This window comes from Puma concolor, chromosome E2 (genome assembly GCF_028749965.1).
Source record: "Puma concolor isolate L17-30 chromosome E2, mPumCon1.1.hap2, whole genome shotgun sequence".
Classification (NCBI taxonomy): Eukaryota; Metazoa; Chordata; class Mammalia; order Carnivora; family Felidae; genus Puma; species Puma concolor.
In genome coordinates, this window is record NC_141681.1 from 54,041,491 (window position 1) to 54,059,996 (window position 18,506).

Sequence of the window (18,506 nt, forward strand, 5' to 3'; positions counted from 1 at the left end):
ATGAAGGCTTCTTCCTTCTGGCTGCAAACTACTTTTATGGGAACCTGCGGGGGGTGGTTTGGCACGTTGGTTAGTGGACTTAATGTCTAGAGTTGGGGTGTGCATCTAAGAAGCGGGTGGGTCGAAGCTGAAATTTGGGAGTCCTAGTTAGGAAGGCCCAAGTGGAAACGTGAGAAATCAGGATGGGTTGGTGGGGGGCTCCAAGGGGGTGCCGGGAATGGCCTTGCACCCGTACCCCAGCTCTGCACCCCCGGTCACAAACAGCTCAGTCCCAGTGCAGAAGTTGGCTTCAGAGGCCAGGAACACGGCTGCCGCTCCCACGTCAGCTGGCTGGCCCATGCGACCCAGGGGCTGGGGAGAGACAAGGGAAAAAGGAGATCAAGGGAAGCCCCCGCCTGACTGCTACACCCTAAGCCTCCCATACCACATGGCTCTGGCCCCCCACTCCTACCTGGGCCAGTATGCCTTCTCGGACTGTGGCTGTGGGGTCAGGCGTGGCGGCGGCCAGCTCCTCCCACAGTGGGGTCCAGATGTTTCCTGGGGAGATACTGTGGGGAGGGAGAAGAGGGGATCAGGGAAGTGTGCCACAAACATGGCCTCGTGGGCTCACTTCCTGCCTTCTCCGCCCATTGGAGCTGCTCACCAGTTGACCCGGACGCCATATTGACTCTCATCCAGGGCCAAGGCTTTGGTCATGGCTGTTACCGCCCCCTGCGGAAGGTGATGTGGGGGAGAGTTCAGTCCAGGGAAGTTGAGGTTCCTCCTGTTCTCTCCTCCAACCAGGGGGTGTCAAGCTGGGACCTCAGAATGGGGTAGCCATGCCTTCCCTGAGGGCTTCTATGGGATGCCCCAGGCTCTGTTTCTTGGGAGGCACTGGCTGCAGGTTGTCATGCCTCAGGGCTGAAGTCCTTGGAGGCCCTGGTGGGGAGTGAAGGAAGGGGCAGGGTACCTTGGTGGCCACATAGGGAACTGCCTGGACCTGGCCAATGGCCCCGACCAGACTGGAGATGTTGATGATGTTCCCCTGGCTCTTCCGCAGGTGGGGGAGGGCAAGCTGGGGAGACAGAAGGCCAAGTAAGTCACCTGAGCTCCTAGAGCTGCCCCCAGCCACACTGAAACACACCCTGATGTCTGGGACAATGGCCATTGCTCTGGTATGTTCACTGCTTGGGTCTCTGTGCCTTGTAGGGACAGCATTCCAGAACCCCAGAGAGCACCTTCACTGGTTTGCCCCAGGGTCTCAGTGCTTAAGGAGTCTCTCCATGCCTGGAAGGCATTTTTCTCTGCCTCACCTCTACTACCCCTCTCCCTCTCTCTCTCCCCCATCCTCTGTGTCTTTGTCCTCCTTCCCATCCCTGTCCCCCCTTCTCTAGGTCTCTGTCTCCCCACTCTGGGTCTTTGTATGTTACTCAGACTCCTGTCCAGATCGAGACAGGAAAATGCAAGATGGCCGCATATTTTGCAAAAATGAGAGGAGACTCTTTTATCCATGAGGGGAAGCCCTGTGGTCCGAATGTGATGGGGGGGGGGGTGTGTGACATGCACCCCACTTCATGAAGCTCCCTACCTCCTTGGAGGCCCCTAAACTAATTCTCTCTCCCTCTCCTCCCTCCCTCTCTGTGTCTCAGCTCTTGGACTACACATGACCTTGAATAAACTCAAATTCTATCCTTCCCCTCTCTTTCCTTTGACGGCTGAGCTGGCCGGAGGCAAGACCTGTTCCTGCCACGTAATATTAAAGGGGCGCCTGGGTGACTCAGTCTCTTGAACCACCGACTTCACCTCAGGTCATGATCTCACGGTTTGTGAGTTCGAGCCCCGCGGCGGGCTCCGTGCTGATGGCTCACAGCCTGGAGCCTGCTTTGGAGTCTGTGTCTCCCTCGTTCTCTGCCCCTCCCCCGCTCATGCTCTGTCTCTGTCTCAAAAATAAATAAACTTTATTTTTTTTAATGCTTATTTTTGAGAGAGAGAGAGAGAGAGAGAGAGAGAGAGAGCACGAGCGGGGGAGAAGTAGAGACAGAGGGAGACACAGAATCTGAAGCAGACTCCAGGCTCTGACCTGTCAGCATGGAGCCCAACGCTGAGCTCGAACTCACAAACCGTGAGATCGAACTCACAAACCGTGAGATCATGACCTGAGCCGAAGCCGGATGCTCAACTGACTGAGCCACCCAGGCGCCCCTAAAAATAAATAACCTTAAAAAAATTTTTTTTTAAATGAATATTTTGAGAGTGAGAGAGTGGGTGAGTGGGAGGGACAGAAAGAGAGAGATGGGGGAGGGAGAAAGAATTCCAAGCAGATTCCATACTGTCAGCACAGAGCCCGATGCAGGGCTCGATCTCATGAACTGTGAGATCATGACCTGAGTTAAAACCAAGAGTCGGCCTTCAACCGACTGAGCCCCCCAGATGCCCCACCCGACCAGCCCTTTCAAACCTTCTCCACTCCCTCAAAAACAGCCTCCACCTATTCTGAGGACTGTAGCTTCAAACACACCCTGAGCCTTCCAACCTCAGGGCCTTTGCGTTTGCTGTTCCCTCTGCCTGGAATACTTTTCCTGACATAGCCAGGGGACTCACCCCTAGGGTGACCAGCCATTCCAGTGTGCTCAGAACTGAAGTGCTAAGGTGTCTGTCACATAATAGTTGCTCAACAAATATCTTTTGCGTGAAATGAATGACTTTATTGAGGCTCTATTACGTGCCCCGCCCTGTTGTCAGGTCTTCACGCATATTGACTCATTTAATCCTGAGGACAACCCTAGAAGGAGGGACTATCCATAGCTCCTTTTTCCAGGTGAGGAGACTGACCAGGGGACAGAGGGGACTGTCACTGTGATGATGTCAGGGCCAGCACTTGTGGCCCAGCAGTGAGCAGTCAGGGACCAAAACCCGTAGCCAAGAAAAAGAATTTCTGAGTGGTAAGAACTTTAAGACAAGGGGCACCTGGGGGGCTCAGTCGGTTGAGCGCCCGACTTCGGCTCAAGTCGTGATCTCGCGGTTCGTGAGTTCGAGCCCCGCGTCGGGCTCACTGCTGTCGGTGCAGAGACTTCTTTGGATCTTCTGTCCCCCGCCCTCTCTGCCCCTCCCCTCCTCATGTTCTCTCTCTCAAAAATAAAATACACATTAAAAAAAAGAGAGAGAGAGTGAGAAACAAAAGGAAAATAACTTGGAGATAATACGAGCATAAGTGCCAGGAGTATGTGGGCCCTGGGCAGGGGAGGGCGGGGGTGGAATTCTGATCCTCCCAATTTCTCAGGCACCACCCACACTCCTGTCCTTTCCTTCCCCACGCTCTCTCATCAGCCTCAGAACCTTCCTCCCTCAGCCCTGAGGCTTGCCCAACCCCTACCCCAGGCCCCGTCCCTGCCTATTTTTTTTTAAGTTTATTTATTTTCAGCCAGAGACAGAGAGGGCGCAAGCAGGGGAGGGGCCGACAGAGAGGGAGAGAGGGAGAGAGAAGAGAGAGAATCCCAAGCAGGCTCCACACTGTCAGCGAAGAGCCGGACACAGGGCTTGAACTCCTGAACCCTGAGATCATGACTTGAGGCTAAATCAAGAGTCCACGCTTTAACCAGCCAACCAACCAACCAAACAAGGGACTGACCCACCCAGGCGCTCCTGTCTCTTTCTTTCTTTCTTTTTTTTTTTTTTTTTTTTTTTTTTTGCCCATTTCTTTTGTAAACCTTATCACTCTCCACGTAGGTATTGAACTTCCTCCCCACCCCTACCTGGCAAATGTGAGGTCCCTGAGGGCTGTGGCACTGGGCACACAGCTAACGCTCAACAAATATTTGTGGCACATTCCCTGTGACCCCTGCTCAACCCTCCCACACATTCCTTGGCCCATATCCCCCACCCCCACCCCGCTCCCAACCAAGGTCACCTAGCACGCATCAGTGTAGCCGTATCAAGGACCAGCTGGAACCTTATTGGCCTCCCTTTGGACACCTGCCCAGGAGAGCCTGGCTGTGCAGCCACGCTCTGGCCTGACTCCTATTTCCCCTAAATGTTGGGGTTCCTGGGTCTGCTCTCCGAGCTCTGCCAGGGGAGCCCCCGCTTTGCTGGTTTCCCGTTTACATTGGAACTGCCTTCTGGAGTTCCTGACCTGCCCCCTTTGGGCATCTCCGTCTGTCTGTCTCCAGTGCAAAACCCCCTCCATCGTCGCCAAGAATCTGCCTCTCTCCCTCATTTCCAGCCTCAGACATGGGGTCCCCTCCTACCCAGCTTCTCAAGCCAGAGACCTGAGGGCCTTCCAGAGCCTCCTCCCTCTCCCAAAGTTCCTTATCCGATCCGTCACTAAGCCTGGCCATTGCGCTTTCTAAGGACCTCTTTAATCCATACGATTCTCGCCACCTCATTCATTCGCTCAACAAACATTCACTGGGCCCCTGGTACGTGCCAGGTCCTGTGGTAGGTGCTGGGGATACCACAGGAAACGCGATGGGGAGAGATTTCTGCCCTCGTGGAGCCCAAATTCTGGGGGGAGGTAACAGTAAACACATAAAAGTGCCTGATGGAATGTGCTAGAATGTGATCAGGGATAAGGAACAAGAAGTAAAGCAAGATGAGGAGAATGAGACTATTGGGCTGGGTGCGGTTGCAAAAAGGGTGTTCAGGCAGGAGCTGTGGGGAGGTCTTGGAGAAGTCTGGGCCAGGCAGAAGGAACAGCATATGCAAATGCCCCGAGGCAGGACAGACCTGCCTGTTACGCTCAACAAGGCCACTGTGGCCGGAAGTGAGGTCAGAGGAGGAAGAGGGGCCAGACCATGTTAGGGGCCTTGAAGGCCACCTCTTTTTACTTGCACAAATGTTGCTGTCTCCTTTTTTTTTTCTTAATTTTTTAAAATGTTTATTTATTTTTGAGAGAGAGAGAGAGAGAGAGAGAGAGAGAGAGAGTACGAGCAAGGGAGGGGCACAGAGAGACAGAGATGCAGAATCCGAAGCAGGCTCCAGGCTCTGAGCTGTCAGCACAGAGCCTAGGCTCAAACACATGAACTGTGAGATCATGACCTGAGCCACAGTTGGACGCATAACCGACTGAGCTACCCAGGTATCCTGCCACTGTCTCCTAATTCCTGTTTTTCCTACCCGCCACACTTTGTTTTCTGACTTGATCTGCATGCAAGAGCCAGAGTGATCTTTAAAAAACAATTTTTACGGGTGCCTGGGTGGCTCAGTCAGTTAAGCATCTGACTTCGGCTCAGCTCACGATCCCACGGTCTGTGAGTCCAAACCCTGCACCAGGCTCTGTGCTGTGAGCACAGAGCCTGTTTCAGATTCTCTGTCACCCTCTCTCTCTCTGGCCCTTCCCTGGTGGTTTCTCTCCAGATAAGTACATAAACTTAAAAAGATAATAAAAATAAAAACTAAAATAGTAAAAGTAATCTCAACACCCAATGTGGGACTCGAACTGACGACCCTGGGGTCAAGTTGGAAGCTCTACCGACTGAGCCGGCCAGGTGCCCCCAGAGTGATCTCTGAACCTAAACGATCTGTTAGTATTAACGCCGTCACATCACTTTCTTGCTCAAATACCTCCCATGGCTCCCTACTGATCCTGAGATAAAGACCAGACATCTCAGCATGGCCCTCAGGCCCCCTGCGATCTGCTCCCCGACAACCCCTTCGTCCACTCAGCCCCTCGACGGCACCAGGCTCTCTCCCTGCCCGGCCTCTCCCTGGCCGCTGCTCCCAACCTGGAGGGCCAACCCCCCCACCCCCCATTTAACACTGCTCGTCTTTCACTTCCTCCAGGAAGCCCACCCTGACCCAGAAGGAGCCAGGCTCCCTGTCACACACCTCCCAGAACCCAGACGTGTCTCCTTCCTAGCGCGAAACACTCACCCATAGAAACTCATCTCTGCATTTAGGCACGGACGCCGGACTACTCGGGACTGTAAACTCCACAAGGGCAAAGACCACGCGGTGCGTCCCCAGCTCCCACAACGCTGCCCGACACCTCCCGAATGCTCAGGATTTGGTGAATAAATAGATGAATGAGCGGAAGTCAGATGCTTAACCAGCTGAGCCACCCGGGAGCCCCTATACTATTTTTTTTTTTTTTTAATTTGAGAGAGAGAGAGAGAGTGAGCGGGTAGAGGGAGGGAGAGAGAAAGACAGAGAGAGAATCTTAAGCAGGATCCGAGCTCAGCACAGAGCTCAACGCAAGGCTCGACCCCACGACCCTGGGCTCATGACCTGAGCCGAAATCAAGAGTCGGATGCTCGACCGACTGAGCCGCCCAGGCGCCTGGAGAATGTTCTTGTTTTTAGGAAATACACCCCAAAATACTGAGGGGTAAATGGACATCATGCTTGCGATTTACCCTCAAGGAGAGGTAGGAAAATAAAGCAAACAGGATAAAATATTGACAATCGGGAGTCTGGGTGTACTGACAATATTTTGTAAGTCTTAAATTATGTCAACAAAAACCAGTAAACATTCTAATCCGTTGGTAGAGTTTATGAAGTTCCCACTGATGAAATTATATGATGTCTGGGTAGGGGATGGCAGGGGCAATGGATAGAACAGTTTAATAAAATGTTTCTAATTGCCAAGCTGGCAGTGGAGATGGAGAGGACTGTCTTTCGTTCTTGAAACACATCCCAGTGGTTTCTGCCCCAGGGCCTTTGCACACTCTTTCCTTTGTGAATAAAACACCCTGTGCCCTACTTCTCCGCTTCCTTCCCTCCCACTCAGGGCTTAGCTCAACCCTCGCCTTTTCCCTTCTGCCAGGCTTCATTTGCTCAACATGTTTCTCAGTGACCTCAACCTGAGTTAGATACAGTGGCCACAGGAAACAGAACGGGGTGATGTTCGCGATAAGCAATAAAAATGTGCAGGCGGTAAACTCGGTGCCAAGCATGTTCTAAGGGCTCCGGGGGTTATGCAATTTACCCTCGCTTGGTTCGCAGAACAGCCCCGCGAATCGTGTACCACGATGAGCCTCATTTTGCAGGTGAGAAACCTGGGGCACAGAGAGACGCTGCAGGTAGGAAGTGTCGGGGAACTTCGGCAGGCGGGCCTCAGATCTGGGCCGCTGACTCCCCCATGAGGATTCTGTACCAGCCGCTCACGGGTAACAGAGTCAGAGCGCTCAGGAGGGGGAGGTGGGGACTGGGGTACCACGGAGAGCCGCGCCCCATGTAGCACACTGTCGCTCTTCCCCCCGGGGGTCCCGTGTGCCACCCTTTCAAGAGCAACCGGAAATCTGGCCGTTTGTGGGAAATCTCTCTCTCTGGAAACGCTGGGAACTGGATACTATATACTGAGATACTATATACAGTAAAACCTTGGGCCGCGGGCCTAGTTCGTTCCAGAAACAGGCTGGTGATCCAAGGCACCTGAATACCAAAGGGGGGTTTCGAGCACCAGCGGCTCAGTCGTCGTCACGTGATCGTGCTCCGCGTCACGTGCGACCCCGTAATGCAAGGCGTCGCTCGTTTACCAAGTTAAAATTTATTGGAAACGTTTGCTCGTCTTCCAAACAAACAAATAAATAAACACTCGCGGGACGAGTCACTTGCAACCCAAGGTTTCACTGTATATACAATATGCCCTTTACGGGCTGATGTTTATGTGTGTCTAATTGTCCGGGGGTGGCAATCTCAGTGGCAAACAGAAGTTAGGCACAGGAACGAGGGTTCACGGGTGAAGCAAGGACACCCAGCAGCCCGGAACCACTTCGCCTGGATCTCAGGTGAGACCTGGAGGTCGGCGCCCGAGTTTCCCCACACCCGTGACCCCTGGCCCACTCCTGGTTCTCCTCCCCTCTCTGTCTACACTGGCTTTTCCGACCTACTCCAGCCTCCAGGCCTCCACTCTCACCCCAGGCACGAGAATCCCACTCAGACATCGGGTGGGCACCCCCCCCCGCCCCACGCAAAAGGTCCCCCCCCCCCCCCGCTCCTCCCCAGGCTTCCGGGTCACAGTGGATGACAGCTCAGTCCTACCAGTTGGTGGGGGTAGGGGTGGGGGAAAAAAACCCAAACCCCACGCCTTTCGGTCTCAAGCCCTCCCGCACATCTGGTCTGCGAGGAAATCCTGACATTCTAGCTTCGAAAGGGATCCAGAAGCAGACCAGTTCTCATCAAATCCACGGCCACAAGCCTGGTGGGATTCGAATCACCGGCCTGGACCATCCGGTCAACCCCTTGGCTGGGCCCAAGGCCTCCGCCCTCGCCCCTGCCTGTTCCTCATACGGCCACCAGAGGGCGCCAGTTCCGCTTACGGAGCTCACTTCGTTGCCTTCAGGCTCAAGTGTCAAAGTCAAGTCCTCACCCAGCCTGACAAGGTTTGATATGATCTAGGCCCTTTTGCCCCCATTCTGCCCTCACCTCTGGCCCTCTCCCCCTTGCTCACCCTGTTTCAGTCACACTGGCCTCCACACTGCTCTTCCTATACCCTGATCAGCGCCACCCCAGGGCCTTTGCACTGGCTTTTCCTCTGCTGGATTGCTCTGCCCCACACACATTCTTGAAGTCTGGCTTAAATGTCACTTCTCAAAGAAGTCTTCTGACCACCCCACCCTGTCTAAAAGAGTACACACATACCCGAAAAAACAAAACAAAACAAAAAAAAACAAAACAAGGGGGCCTGCATGGCTCAGTCGGTTAAGTGCCCGACGTCAGCTCAGCTCACGATCTCATGGCTTGGGAGTTCGAGCCCCGTGGAGGGCTCTGTGCCGACAGCCTGGAACCCGCTTCGGATTCTGTGTCTCCCCCTCTCTCTGCCCCTCCCCCGCTCATGCTTTCTCTCTTCCTCAAAATAAATAAGTAAACTTAAAAAAATAAGCTGTTGCACAGGATGAATACGTACACGTGGGTGCCATGTAAGTCAGGGTGGCCGGGAAGGACAGGAGGTTCTGAAGAGGTGGGGTTTGAACTGAGATGGAAAGCAGGAGGCCACTATGGGAAGATTCAGAAGGCAGGACGGTAGACAGAAAAGCTCTTTGTGACCCACTGCTCTCCATAGGGTGACAGAGCTCTAACCGCCTATCACAGACTCCCCGTCTCAACCCCTTCCCCCATGTTCCTAACATCCCTCAAGGCTATCCGCACACCACTTTGGAAGGTTCTGGAAGGTCCTTGGGGCGCCTGGCTGGCTCAGTCAGTTAAACGTCCGACTCTTGGTTTCGGCTCAGGTCACGATCTCACGGTTCGTGAGTTCGAGCCCTGCATCAGGCTCTGTACCGACAGTGCAGAGCCTGCTTCGGATTCTCTCCCTCCCTCTCTCTCTGTCCCTCCCCTACTTGCTCTCTTTCTCTCGCTCTCAAAATAAATAAATTAAAAATAAATAAATAAAAATGAAAATTTAAAAGGAAGGTTCTGGAAGGTCCTCAAGGACACCGGGCTGCGTAGCCACGCGGTCAGTTCTAACAGGGGTTTGCACCCACCTATTTTCTACAAAGAACCGAGTCCTTTTGGAGTCAGATCAAACCGAGGCAGAGGAAACGCTCTGCTCTGAGGGAAAGTGGGTCTGACAATCTCATCGTCAGGAGGCCACCCGGGCCTGCAGCCCTCACCTTGGTCAGGGTGTACATCCCCAGCAGGTTCACCTCTAGCAGCTGCCGGAAGCCCTGGGCAGAGGTCTCCTCAGGCCACTGTGGAGGCGGATCTAAGGGTGGGGGTGGGAGACAGAGAGACAGAGAGAATGAGGGAGTGACACAGAAACCAGGGAAGGGAAATAGGGGTATGGGAGGGAGGGGTCACAGGGTGGCAGCGTGGCAGACAAGAGGGTCAGGGATCTTGAAAAGGAACGAAGGTTGCATAACAATTCATCAAAAAGCAGTCTCAGGCCAGCAGACGCAGGCTCCAATATGAGCCCTGCCACTTCCTGGCTGTGTGACCTTGGGCCAGTCACTTTGCCTCTCTGTGCCTCGGCCTCTTCATCTACAGAACAAGGATAACATGTAGCTCTTGGGCTTAGAAATTTCACGAGTTTGGGGGCGCCTGGGTGGCTCAGTTGGTTAAGCGACCAACTCTTGATTTCGGCTCAGGTCACGATCCCACGGTTCATGAGTTCAAGCCCCTTGTTGGGCTCTGGGCTTCTGTCTTCAGAAGACAAGGAGTTAGAGAGATAGGGGAGTGGGAACAGGGGGGCAAGACAGGCAGTGGGAGGAACGCCCCCTGAATGCTCCAAAGCTTTAGGAGACAGGGGGATGAAGGCACAGAGGGGAAGAAAACCCAGGATGGCGGGTAGAAAACTCAATATGGTGGGTGGAAAGCTGAAGGACTCTTGGGTTGTCTTCCCCCGGGGCCTAGGGCTTGTGGCTTTGCTTCCTTCAGGGATCTGCTCAAACATCTTCAGAGAATCCACACGGGATCCTGTTTAACACAGCCCCTGCCATTCTCTAGGCCCTCGATCGGTTTTGTTTTTTTTTTTTTTTTTGCTTTGCTTTGCTTTGTTTTTAAAGTAAGCTTTAGGGGCGCCTGGGTGGCGCAGTCGGTTGAGCCTCCGACTTCAGCCAGGTCACGATCTCGCGGTCCGTGGGTTCGAGCCCCGCGTCGGGCTCTGGGCTGATGGCTCAGAGCCTGGAGCCTGTTTCCGATTCTGTGTCTCCCTCTCTCTCTGCCCCTCTCCCGTTCATGCTCTGTCTCTCTCTGTCCCAAAAATAAATAAATGTTGAAAAAAAAAAATTAAAAAAAAAAAATAAAGTAAGCTCTACTCCGAACATGGGGCTTGAACTCACGACCCAGAGATCACGTGCTCTACCTACTGAGCCGTCCAGGCGCCCCAATTGCTTCATAGCCTGTATCACCACTAACCGTGCTAGCATAGACAGTCGGTTCTCATTATGGGAGGCAGTCGCGGTCTATAAAATTCCAGCGAATACTGAATCAGCGAATACCGATCCATTGCTCTTAAGGGAAAGAGTCACGTGCTATATAATACTATGTAAACGTTATGGACTAAATGTATCCCCCGCCCCAAATTCGTGTGTTGAAATCCTAACCTACGGTGTGGTGGCATTTGGAGGTGAAGTCTAGGGGAGGTGATTTTAAGCCTAGAGGATGGACCCCTCATGAATGGGATTTGCGCTCTTAGAAAAGAGAGCCCAGGGGCGCCTGGGTGGCTCAGTCCGTTGAGTGGCTGACTTCGGCTCAGGTCACGATCTCACAGCTCCTGAGTTCGAGCCCCGCATCAGGCTCTGTGCTGACAGCTTGGAGCCTGGAGCCTGCTTCGGATTCCGTGTCTCCCTCCCTCTGTCCCTCGCCTGCCCCCCTGCTCACACTCTGTCTCTCTCTCTCTCTCAAAAGTAAATAAATATTAGGGAGAAAAAAAAAAAAGCGCTAAGTGATTGACCTGAGGCTGCCTGGCACACAGGCGCCAAAACTGGGGCTCTAAGCCAGCCAGCTCTGTGCGCTGTCCCCTGGGCATCTCTCTGTTTGAGATGGGAAACCAGAGGGCACAGGTCTTCCTTGTTTGGCTTCAACTGGGTACACGCACTACAGGCAATTTGAGTTTCTGCCACTTCCACGAACACCTAGAAGGTTCCTGGGGTGGCACAGAAGCTCGTCTTGTGGCTTGGTGAGTTCACAGACACGAAGTCCACAAACAAGGAGGATTCACCATGTCTTTTCTGGTCTGTTTTCTTACTTTAGAAGGTAAACCCCACGAGGGCCGGAATGTTTTGTCTCTTTTGTTCACTGCTAACTCCCCAGTCCCTAGGAAAGAACCTGGGACCTAGGAGGCACTCGGTAAGTATCTCTTGACTGCACAAAGGGCACAGAGAGAGAGGATGAACTGGTTATCTGACATCTTGATCCTTACAATATAGGGCGGAAAATGTGGCCCAGAGAGGGTAAGCCACTTGCTTAAAGTTGTTCAGCCAGGCAAGGCATGGGGGGAGGGAGGGGGAGGAAGGGGCCAGGGGGGGAGGCGTCTCTCTTATCATGGCCTTGCTGTGTGCCCTCAGTGTCATCAGTTCACCTCTCTGAGCCTTGGTTTGCCAACATGAGGGATCCTTATGAAAGGTAGTTATTAAGCCCATGGAATTTTACCTTCAAAGCCACCACACTGAGACCTAAAAACGACACGCATGAGTGTGTCTTTACAGTCATCAGTGGAGGGAAGGGCCGACGATGACGTCAGGCTACAAGACGGAAGCTGTTTGCCCCAGATGGTTCTGGTAATTACGAGGCTGGGTGGTTTACCTGACTCCCAACAGCGCTACGATGGTGATGATCGTTATCGGCATTCCCATTCTAGAAACCTAGGAACTGAGGCTTGAAGAGGTGAGGGCACAGGGCTGGGGGCACACGGCAGGGAGAGAACGGAGCCCGGATGAAAACTCCAGGCATCGAGGATTCCAGAGCGACACCACCCCATCCAAGTGGACGCAGAGGGGAATGGGGAAGACAAAGGGGAAACTGAGGCACGGGAGGAAGGGACGGGAAGCCAGGGAGCGGGCTGACACCAGCGGAGAATGGCCTTGGGCCTCACAACTCACGGTAGCCAGCGTTGTTGACCACACAATCCAGGCGGCCAAATCGGCGGATGGTCTCAGAAATGAGGACCTGAGGACAAAGACGTCTCGTGAGGGAGCAGCGCTGGCACCCAGGCTTGACAAGCCCGGACTCCCAAAGGCAAGGTGGGGAGGGGGAAGCTGGAGTCACAGCCGAGGGGACAGGAAGTGGGGGACTGCCCCACATCACTAAGGATGACAGGAGAAGAGACAGGAAGCCAGGGATGCCAGGGAGCAGAGGGCTGGGTATATTCACACTGTCGTCCATGACTCCAGAGACCCGGGGGAGGGGTGTTGGGACGGGGGTGGGGGTTGGCGGTGGGGACATCCGAGAGACACTGACTAAAGGGAAGGGATAGAGGGGCTCCTGGGCGGCTCAGGCGGTTACGCGTCTGACTCTCATGGCTCAGGTCACGATCTCTCCGTTCTCGGGTTCGAGCCCCACGTCAGTGCAGAGCCTGCTTGGGATCCTCCCTCCTTCTCTCCCTGCCCCTCCCGGGCCCGTGCTCTCGCCCTCTCTCAAAATAAGTAAGTCGACTTAAAAACCGCAGAGGCAGAAGGGAAAAACTCTCACAGCTGGAGATCCACCGGGAGGGATGTTTTTGTTCTGATCTACGTGACTGGTGTGACGGGAGCCTTGAGGAAGGAAGATACAAAGGAGAACCTTCCCAGGAGACCCAGAACATGGCCAGCAGAATCAGGGAAAGCCTTGATAGGAGGCTGAGCTGAAACCTTTGTGACCAGGCAGGGACAAGAACAGCTCACCCTCATATCTTCCTCCTGAGTCACATCACATCGAAGAAAGAGAGTTCCAGCAAGCTCTTGCTCCAGGGCCCGGCCCCCAGACTCTGCAGGGAGAGAAAGGCTGGGGGTCCTGACTCCTGGGTCTGAGGGAGGAGGGGCTGGGGGGTGAGGACTCCTGGCTCTGAGGGAGGAGGGGCTGGGGGCCTGGACTCTGGGTCTGAGGGAGGAGGGGGCTGGGAGCAGGACTCCTGGGTCTGAGGGAGGAGGGGCTGGGGGCAGGACTCCTGGGTCTGAGGGAGGAGGGGTTTGGGGGTCAGGACTTCAGGGTCTGAGGGAGGAGGGGCTGGGGGACAGGACTCCTGGGTCTGAGGGAGGAGGGTCCTGGGGCTTGGACTCTTGGTCTGAGGGAGGAGGGGTTGGGGGTCAAGACTCCTGGGTCTGAGGGAGGAGGGGCTGGGGACAGGACTCCTGGGTCTGAGGGAGGAGGGGGCTGGGGGCAGGACTCCAGGATCTGAGGGAGGAGGGCCTGGAGGCCTGGACTCCTGGGTCTGAGGGAGGAGGGGCTGGGGGTCAGGACTTCAGGGTCTGAGGGAGGAGGGGCTGGGGGCCTGGACTCCTGGGTCTGAGGGAGGAGGGGCTGGGGGTCAGGACTTCAGGGTCTGAGGGAGGAGGGGCTGGGGGCCTGGACTCCTGGGTCTGAGGGAGGAGGGGCTGGGGGTCAAGACTCCTGGGTCTGAGGGAGGAGGGGCTGGGGACAGGACTCCTGGGTCTGAGGGAGGAGGGGCTGGGGCAGGACTCCTGGGTCTGAGGGAGGAGGGGGCTGGGGCAGGACTCCTGGGTCTGAGGGAGGAGGGGGCTGGGGCAGGACTCCTGGGTCTGAGGGAGGAGGGGCTGGGGGTCAGGACTTCAGGGTCTGAGGGAGGAGGGGCTGGGGGCAGGACTCCTGGGTCTGAGGCAGGAGGGGCTGGGGGGTGAGGACTCCTGGGTCTGAGGCAGGAGGGGCTGGGGGGTGAGGACTCCTGGGTCTGAGGGAGGAGGGGCTGGGGGTAGGACTCCTGGGTCTGAGGGAGGAGGGGCTGGGGGTCAAGTCTCCTGGGTCTGAGGGAGGAGGGTCTGGGGGCAGGACTCCTGGGTCTGAGGGAGGAGGGGTTTGGGGGTCAGGACTTCAGGGTCTGAGGGAGGAGGGGCTGGGGGACAGGACTCCTGGGTGTGAGGGAGAAGGGGCTGGGGGGTGAGGACTCCTGGGTCTGAGGGAGGAGGGGCTGGGGGCCTGGACTCCTGGGTCTGAGGGAGGAGGGGCTGGGGCTGAACTCCTGGGTCTGAGGGAGGAGGAGGCTGGGGGCCTGGACTCCTGGGTCTGAGGGAGGAGGGGCTGGGGCTGAACTCCTGGGTCTGTGGGAGGAGGGGCTGGGGGTCAAGACTCCTGGGTCTGAGGGAGGAGGGGCTGGGGGCAGGACTCCTGGGTCTGAGGGAGGAGGGGTTTGGGGGTCTGGACACCTGGGTCTGAGGGAGGAGGGGCTGGGGGGTGAGGACTCCTGGGTCTCAGGGAAGAGGGGGCTGGGGGCAGGACTCCTGGGCCTGAGGGAGGAGGGGCTGGGGGCAGGACTCCTGGGTCTGAGGGAGGAGGGGCTGGGGGGTGAGGACTCTTGGGTCTGAGGGAGGAGGGGCTGGGGGTAGGACTCCTGGGTCTGAGGGAGGAGGGGCTGGGGGTCAAGTCTCCTGGGTCTGAGGGAGGAGGGGCTGGGGGTAGGACTCCTGGGTCTGAGGGAGGAGGGGCTGGGGGTCAAGACTCCTGGGTCTGAGGGAGGAGGGGCTGGGGACAGGACTCCTGGGTCTGAGGGAGGAGGGGGCTGGGGGCAGGACTCCAGGATCTGAGGGAGGAGGGCCTGGAGGCCTGGACTCCTGGGTCTGAGGGAGGAGGGGCTGGGGGTCAGGACTTCAGGGTCTGAGGGAGGAGGGGCTGGGGGCCTGGACTCCTGGGTCTGAGGGAGGAGGGGCTGGGGTCAGGACTCCTGGGTCTGAGGGAGGAGGGGCTGGGGGTCAAGACTCCTGGGTCTGAGGGAGGAGGGGCTGGGGACAGGACTCCTGGGTCTGAGGGAGGAGGGGGCTGGGGCAGGACTCCTGGGTCTGAGGGAGGAGGGGGCTGGGGCAGGACTCCTGGGTCTGAGGGAGGAGGGGCTGGGGGCAGGACTCCTGGGTCTGAGGGAGGAGGGCTGGGGGTCAGGACTCCTGGGTCTGAGGGAGGAGGGCTGGGGGTCAGGACTCCTGGGTCTGAGGGAGGAGGGGCTGGGGACAGGACTCCTGGGTCTGAGGGAGGAGGGGCTGGGGACAGGACTCCTGGGTCTGAGGGAGGAGGGGGCTGGGGGCAGGACTCCAGGATCTGAGGGAGGAGGGCCTGGAGGCCTGGACTCCTGGGTCTGAGGGAGGAGGGGCTGGGGGTCAGGACTTCAGGGTCTGAGGGAGGAGGGCCTGGGGGCAGGACTCCTGGGTCTGAGGGAGGAGGGGTTTGGGGGTCTGGACACCTGGGTCTGAGGGAGGAGGGGCTGGGGGGTGAGGACTCCTGGGTCTCAGGGAAGAGGGGGCTGGGGGCAGGACTCCTGGGCCTGAGGGAGGAGGGGCTGGGGGCAGGACTCCTGGGTCTGAGGGAGGAGGGGCTGGGGGTCAGGACTCCTGGGTCTGAGGGAGGAGGGGCTGGGGGCAGGACTCCTGGGTCTGAGGGAGGAGGGGCTGGGGGTCAAGACTCCTGGGTCTGAGGGAGGAGGGGCTGGGGGCCTGGACCTCTGGGTCTGAGGGAGGAGGGGCTGGGGGCAGGACTCCTGGGCCTGAGGGAGGAGGGGCTGGGGGCAGGACTCCTGGGTCTGAGGGAGGAGGGGCTGGGGGTCAGGACTCCTGGGTCTGAGGGAGGAGGGGCTGGGGGCAGGACTCCTGGGTCTGAGGGAGGAGGGGCTGGGGGTCAGGACTCCTGGGTCTGTGGGAGGAGGGGCTGGGGGCAGGACTCCTGGGTCTGAGGGAGGAGGGGCTGGGGGTCAGGACTCCTGGGTCTGAGGGAGGAGGGGCTGGGGACAGGACTCCTGGGTCTGAGAGAGGAGGGGCTGGGGACAGTAGTCCTGAGTCTGAGGGAGGAGGGGCTGGGGGCAGGATTCCTGGGTCTGAGGGAGGAGGGACTGGGGGCCTGTACTCCTGGGTCTGAGGGAGGAGGGGCTGGGACAGGACTCCTGGGTCTGAGGGAGGAGGGGCTGGGGGCTGGACTCCTGGGTCTGAGGGAGGAGGGGCTGGGGGCCTGGACCTCTGGGTCTGAGGGAGGAAGGGCTGGGGTCAGGACTTCAGGGTCTGAGGGAGGAGGGGGCTGGGGGGTGAGGATTCCTGGGTCTGAGGGAGGAGGGGCTGGGGGCCTGTACTTCAGGGTCTGAGGGAGGAGGGGCTGGGGGCCTGGACTCCTGGGTCTGAAGGAGGAGGGCCTGAGGGTCAGGACTTCAGGGTCTGAGGGAGGAGGGGGCTGGGTGCAGGACTCCTGGGTCTGAGGGAGGAGGGGCTGGGGGCAGGACTCCTGGGTCTGAGGGAGGAGGGGCTGGGGGTCTGGACTTCAGGGTCTGAGGGAGGAGGGGCCTGGGGTCAGGACTCCTGGGTCTGAGGGAGGAGGGTTGGGGGCAGGACTCCTCGGTCTGAGGGAGGAGGGGGCTGGGGGCAGGACTCCTGGGTCTGAGGGAGGAGGGGCTGGGGGTCAGGACTTCAGGGTCTGAGGGAGGAGGGGCCGGGGGTCAGGACTCCTGAGTCTGAGGGAGGAGGGGCTGGGGGTAGGACTCCTGGGTCTGAAGGAGGAGGGGCTGGGGGCCTGGACTCCTGGGTCTGAGGGAGGAGGGGCTGGGGGTCAGGACTTCAGGGTCTGAGGGAGGAGGGGGCTGGGGCAGGACTCCTGGGTCTGAGAGAGGAGGGTCTGGGGGTCAGGACTTCAGGGTCTGAGGGAGGAGGGGCTGGGGGTAGGACTCCTGCGTCTGAGGGAGGAGGGGCTGGGGGTCAAGACTCCTGCGTCTGAGGGAGGAGGTGCTGGGGGTCAGGACTCCTGGGTCTGAGGAAGGAGGGGCTGGGGGGTGAGGACACCTCGGTCTGAGGGAGGAGGGGCTGGGGGCCTGGACTCCTGGGTCTGAGGGAGGAGGGGCTGGGGGGTGAGGACTCCTGGGTCTGAGGGAGGGGGGCTGGGGGCCTGGACTCCTGGCTCTGAGGGAGGAGGGGCTGGAGGTCAAGACTCCTGGGTCTGAGGGAGGAGGGGCTGGGGGCCTGGACTCCTGGGTCTGAGGGAGGAGGTGAGGACTGAGGGAAGCTCACTCACCATCTTTGTCACAGATGACCACTTGAGCCCCGCTTTGCACTGAGAATAGGAGAACAGGTTACTCCAGCACGGACCTGGCAAAGGCCTCTGCTGCCCCCTGGTGGCCACTTGGAGTGGGGGGCCTATCCTTTCTTCCCAACGGTTCCCCCTCGTGACCCCAAAGTCTCATGACGATCCTCTAGAGCAAAGGGCAGAAGACTTGACCCATATTCTCCCTGGCCACTCCAGGTGCCTGCTGGGGTTCCTGAGCCCCCAACCCTGGGTTCCAGAATAACCCCCAAACCTGCAAGCGACCTTCTCCACCCACCGACTTCGTAGTTACAGTCCCTGAGACCCAGAGAAGGGGACTAACCAGTTTTGGAGACCTTCCAAAAGCTCAGGCCCCAGGCTAACACTGCCTACTCCTTCATTAGCGTTGCAAAATGAGTTTTTATAGGATCCAAATCTCCACTCCAGTACTGAAGGTCCCCACCCCCACTCGTTCCCAGGGTCTCTCCTCTCCCAGATTCCGGTGTTCCCGCGCAGTCAGAGCCCCTACTCACCGAAGGCTCTCACGATCCCGGCTCCGATGCCGCGCCCGCCCCCTGTCACGACCACCACCTTCCCGGCATAGCGCGTTCCCGTGGCCATTCTGCTTCTGTCCCTCTCTCCCTGCCACTCGCTAGGTGCCTCTTTCCACCTCCAGAGTCAGGGTTGAGGCCGTGGAGTCAGCCCATAAATAGGGGTTGGATCCTGGAAGCCCGGCCCTGGGGGGGGCGTTGCCAGGAAGGGCAGAAGCCTGGAAGTTTGGCCCCAGACCCCTCCTCCCTCAGACCCAGAAAGCCAGGCTGGAGCTGCCTCCTTTTCTAGACCAACAGGTTCGAGGCCCCTGCTCTCTTCACTCCTCGGGACGCTGGAGTCCACGACTCCAGCTCTGCCCCTAAGAGACCCCAGTGTCACAACCCCAAACAGACAGAGAGAAAGCTA

General features: G+C 57.7%; 1 protein-coding gene and 1 long non-coding RNA gene across 3 annotated transcripts; one reads left to right on the top strand and one right to left on the bottom strand.

The window, feature by feature from the left end:
• Positions 1–15: 15 nt before the first annotated feature.
• HSD17B14 (hydroxysteroid 17-beta dehydrogenase 14) lies at positions 16–18,493 on the bottom strand. Of its 2 annotated transcripts, XM_086690338.1 has the most exons (9): positions 18,083–18,479; positions 17,541–17,579; positions 13,235–13,317; positions 12,455–12,521; positions 9,527–9,618; positions 950–1,054; positions 644–711; positions 452–548; positions 16–351 (listed from the first exon to the last, which is right to left on the bottom strand). In XM_086690338.1, exons 1-9 carry the CDS (start codon positions 18,168–18,170, stop codon positions 178–180), a joined length of 813 nt encoding a protein of 270 aa, XP_086546464.1. In that variant the 5' UTR covers positions 18,171–18,479; the 3' UTR covers positions 16–177. The 2 variants fall into 2 exon arrangements, with proteins under 2 accessions (XP_086546464.1, XP_086546465.1); XM_086690339.1 differs by lacking the exon at positions 17,541–17,579 and having other exon boundaries at positions 18,083–18,493.
• LOC147573734 (uncharacterized) lies at positions 1,036–1,950 on the top strand. The gene is made up of 2 exons (XR_015244998.1): positions 1,036–1,154; positions 1,629–1,950. It is a non-coding gene; the product is annotated as an uncharacterized LOC147573734 (long non-coding RNA).
• Positions 18,494–18,506: the final 13 nt, after the last annotated feature.

Coding starts and splice junctions, on each gene's coding strand:
- HSD17B14 (XM_086690338.1), bottom strand. CDS start 18,170: ATGGCCACGGGAACGCGCTATGCCGGGAAGGTGGTGGTCGTGACAGGG. Junction 17,580..18,082: donor CGGGATCGTGAGAGCCTTCG/GTGAGTAGGGGC, acceptor TCCTATTCTCAG/TGCAAAGCGGGGCTCAAGTG. Junction 1,055..9,526: donor GGATGTACACCCTGACCAAG/GTGAGGGCTGCA, acceptor CTGTCTCCCCAG/CTTGCCCTCCCCCACCTGCG.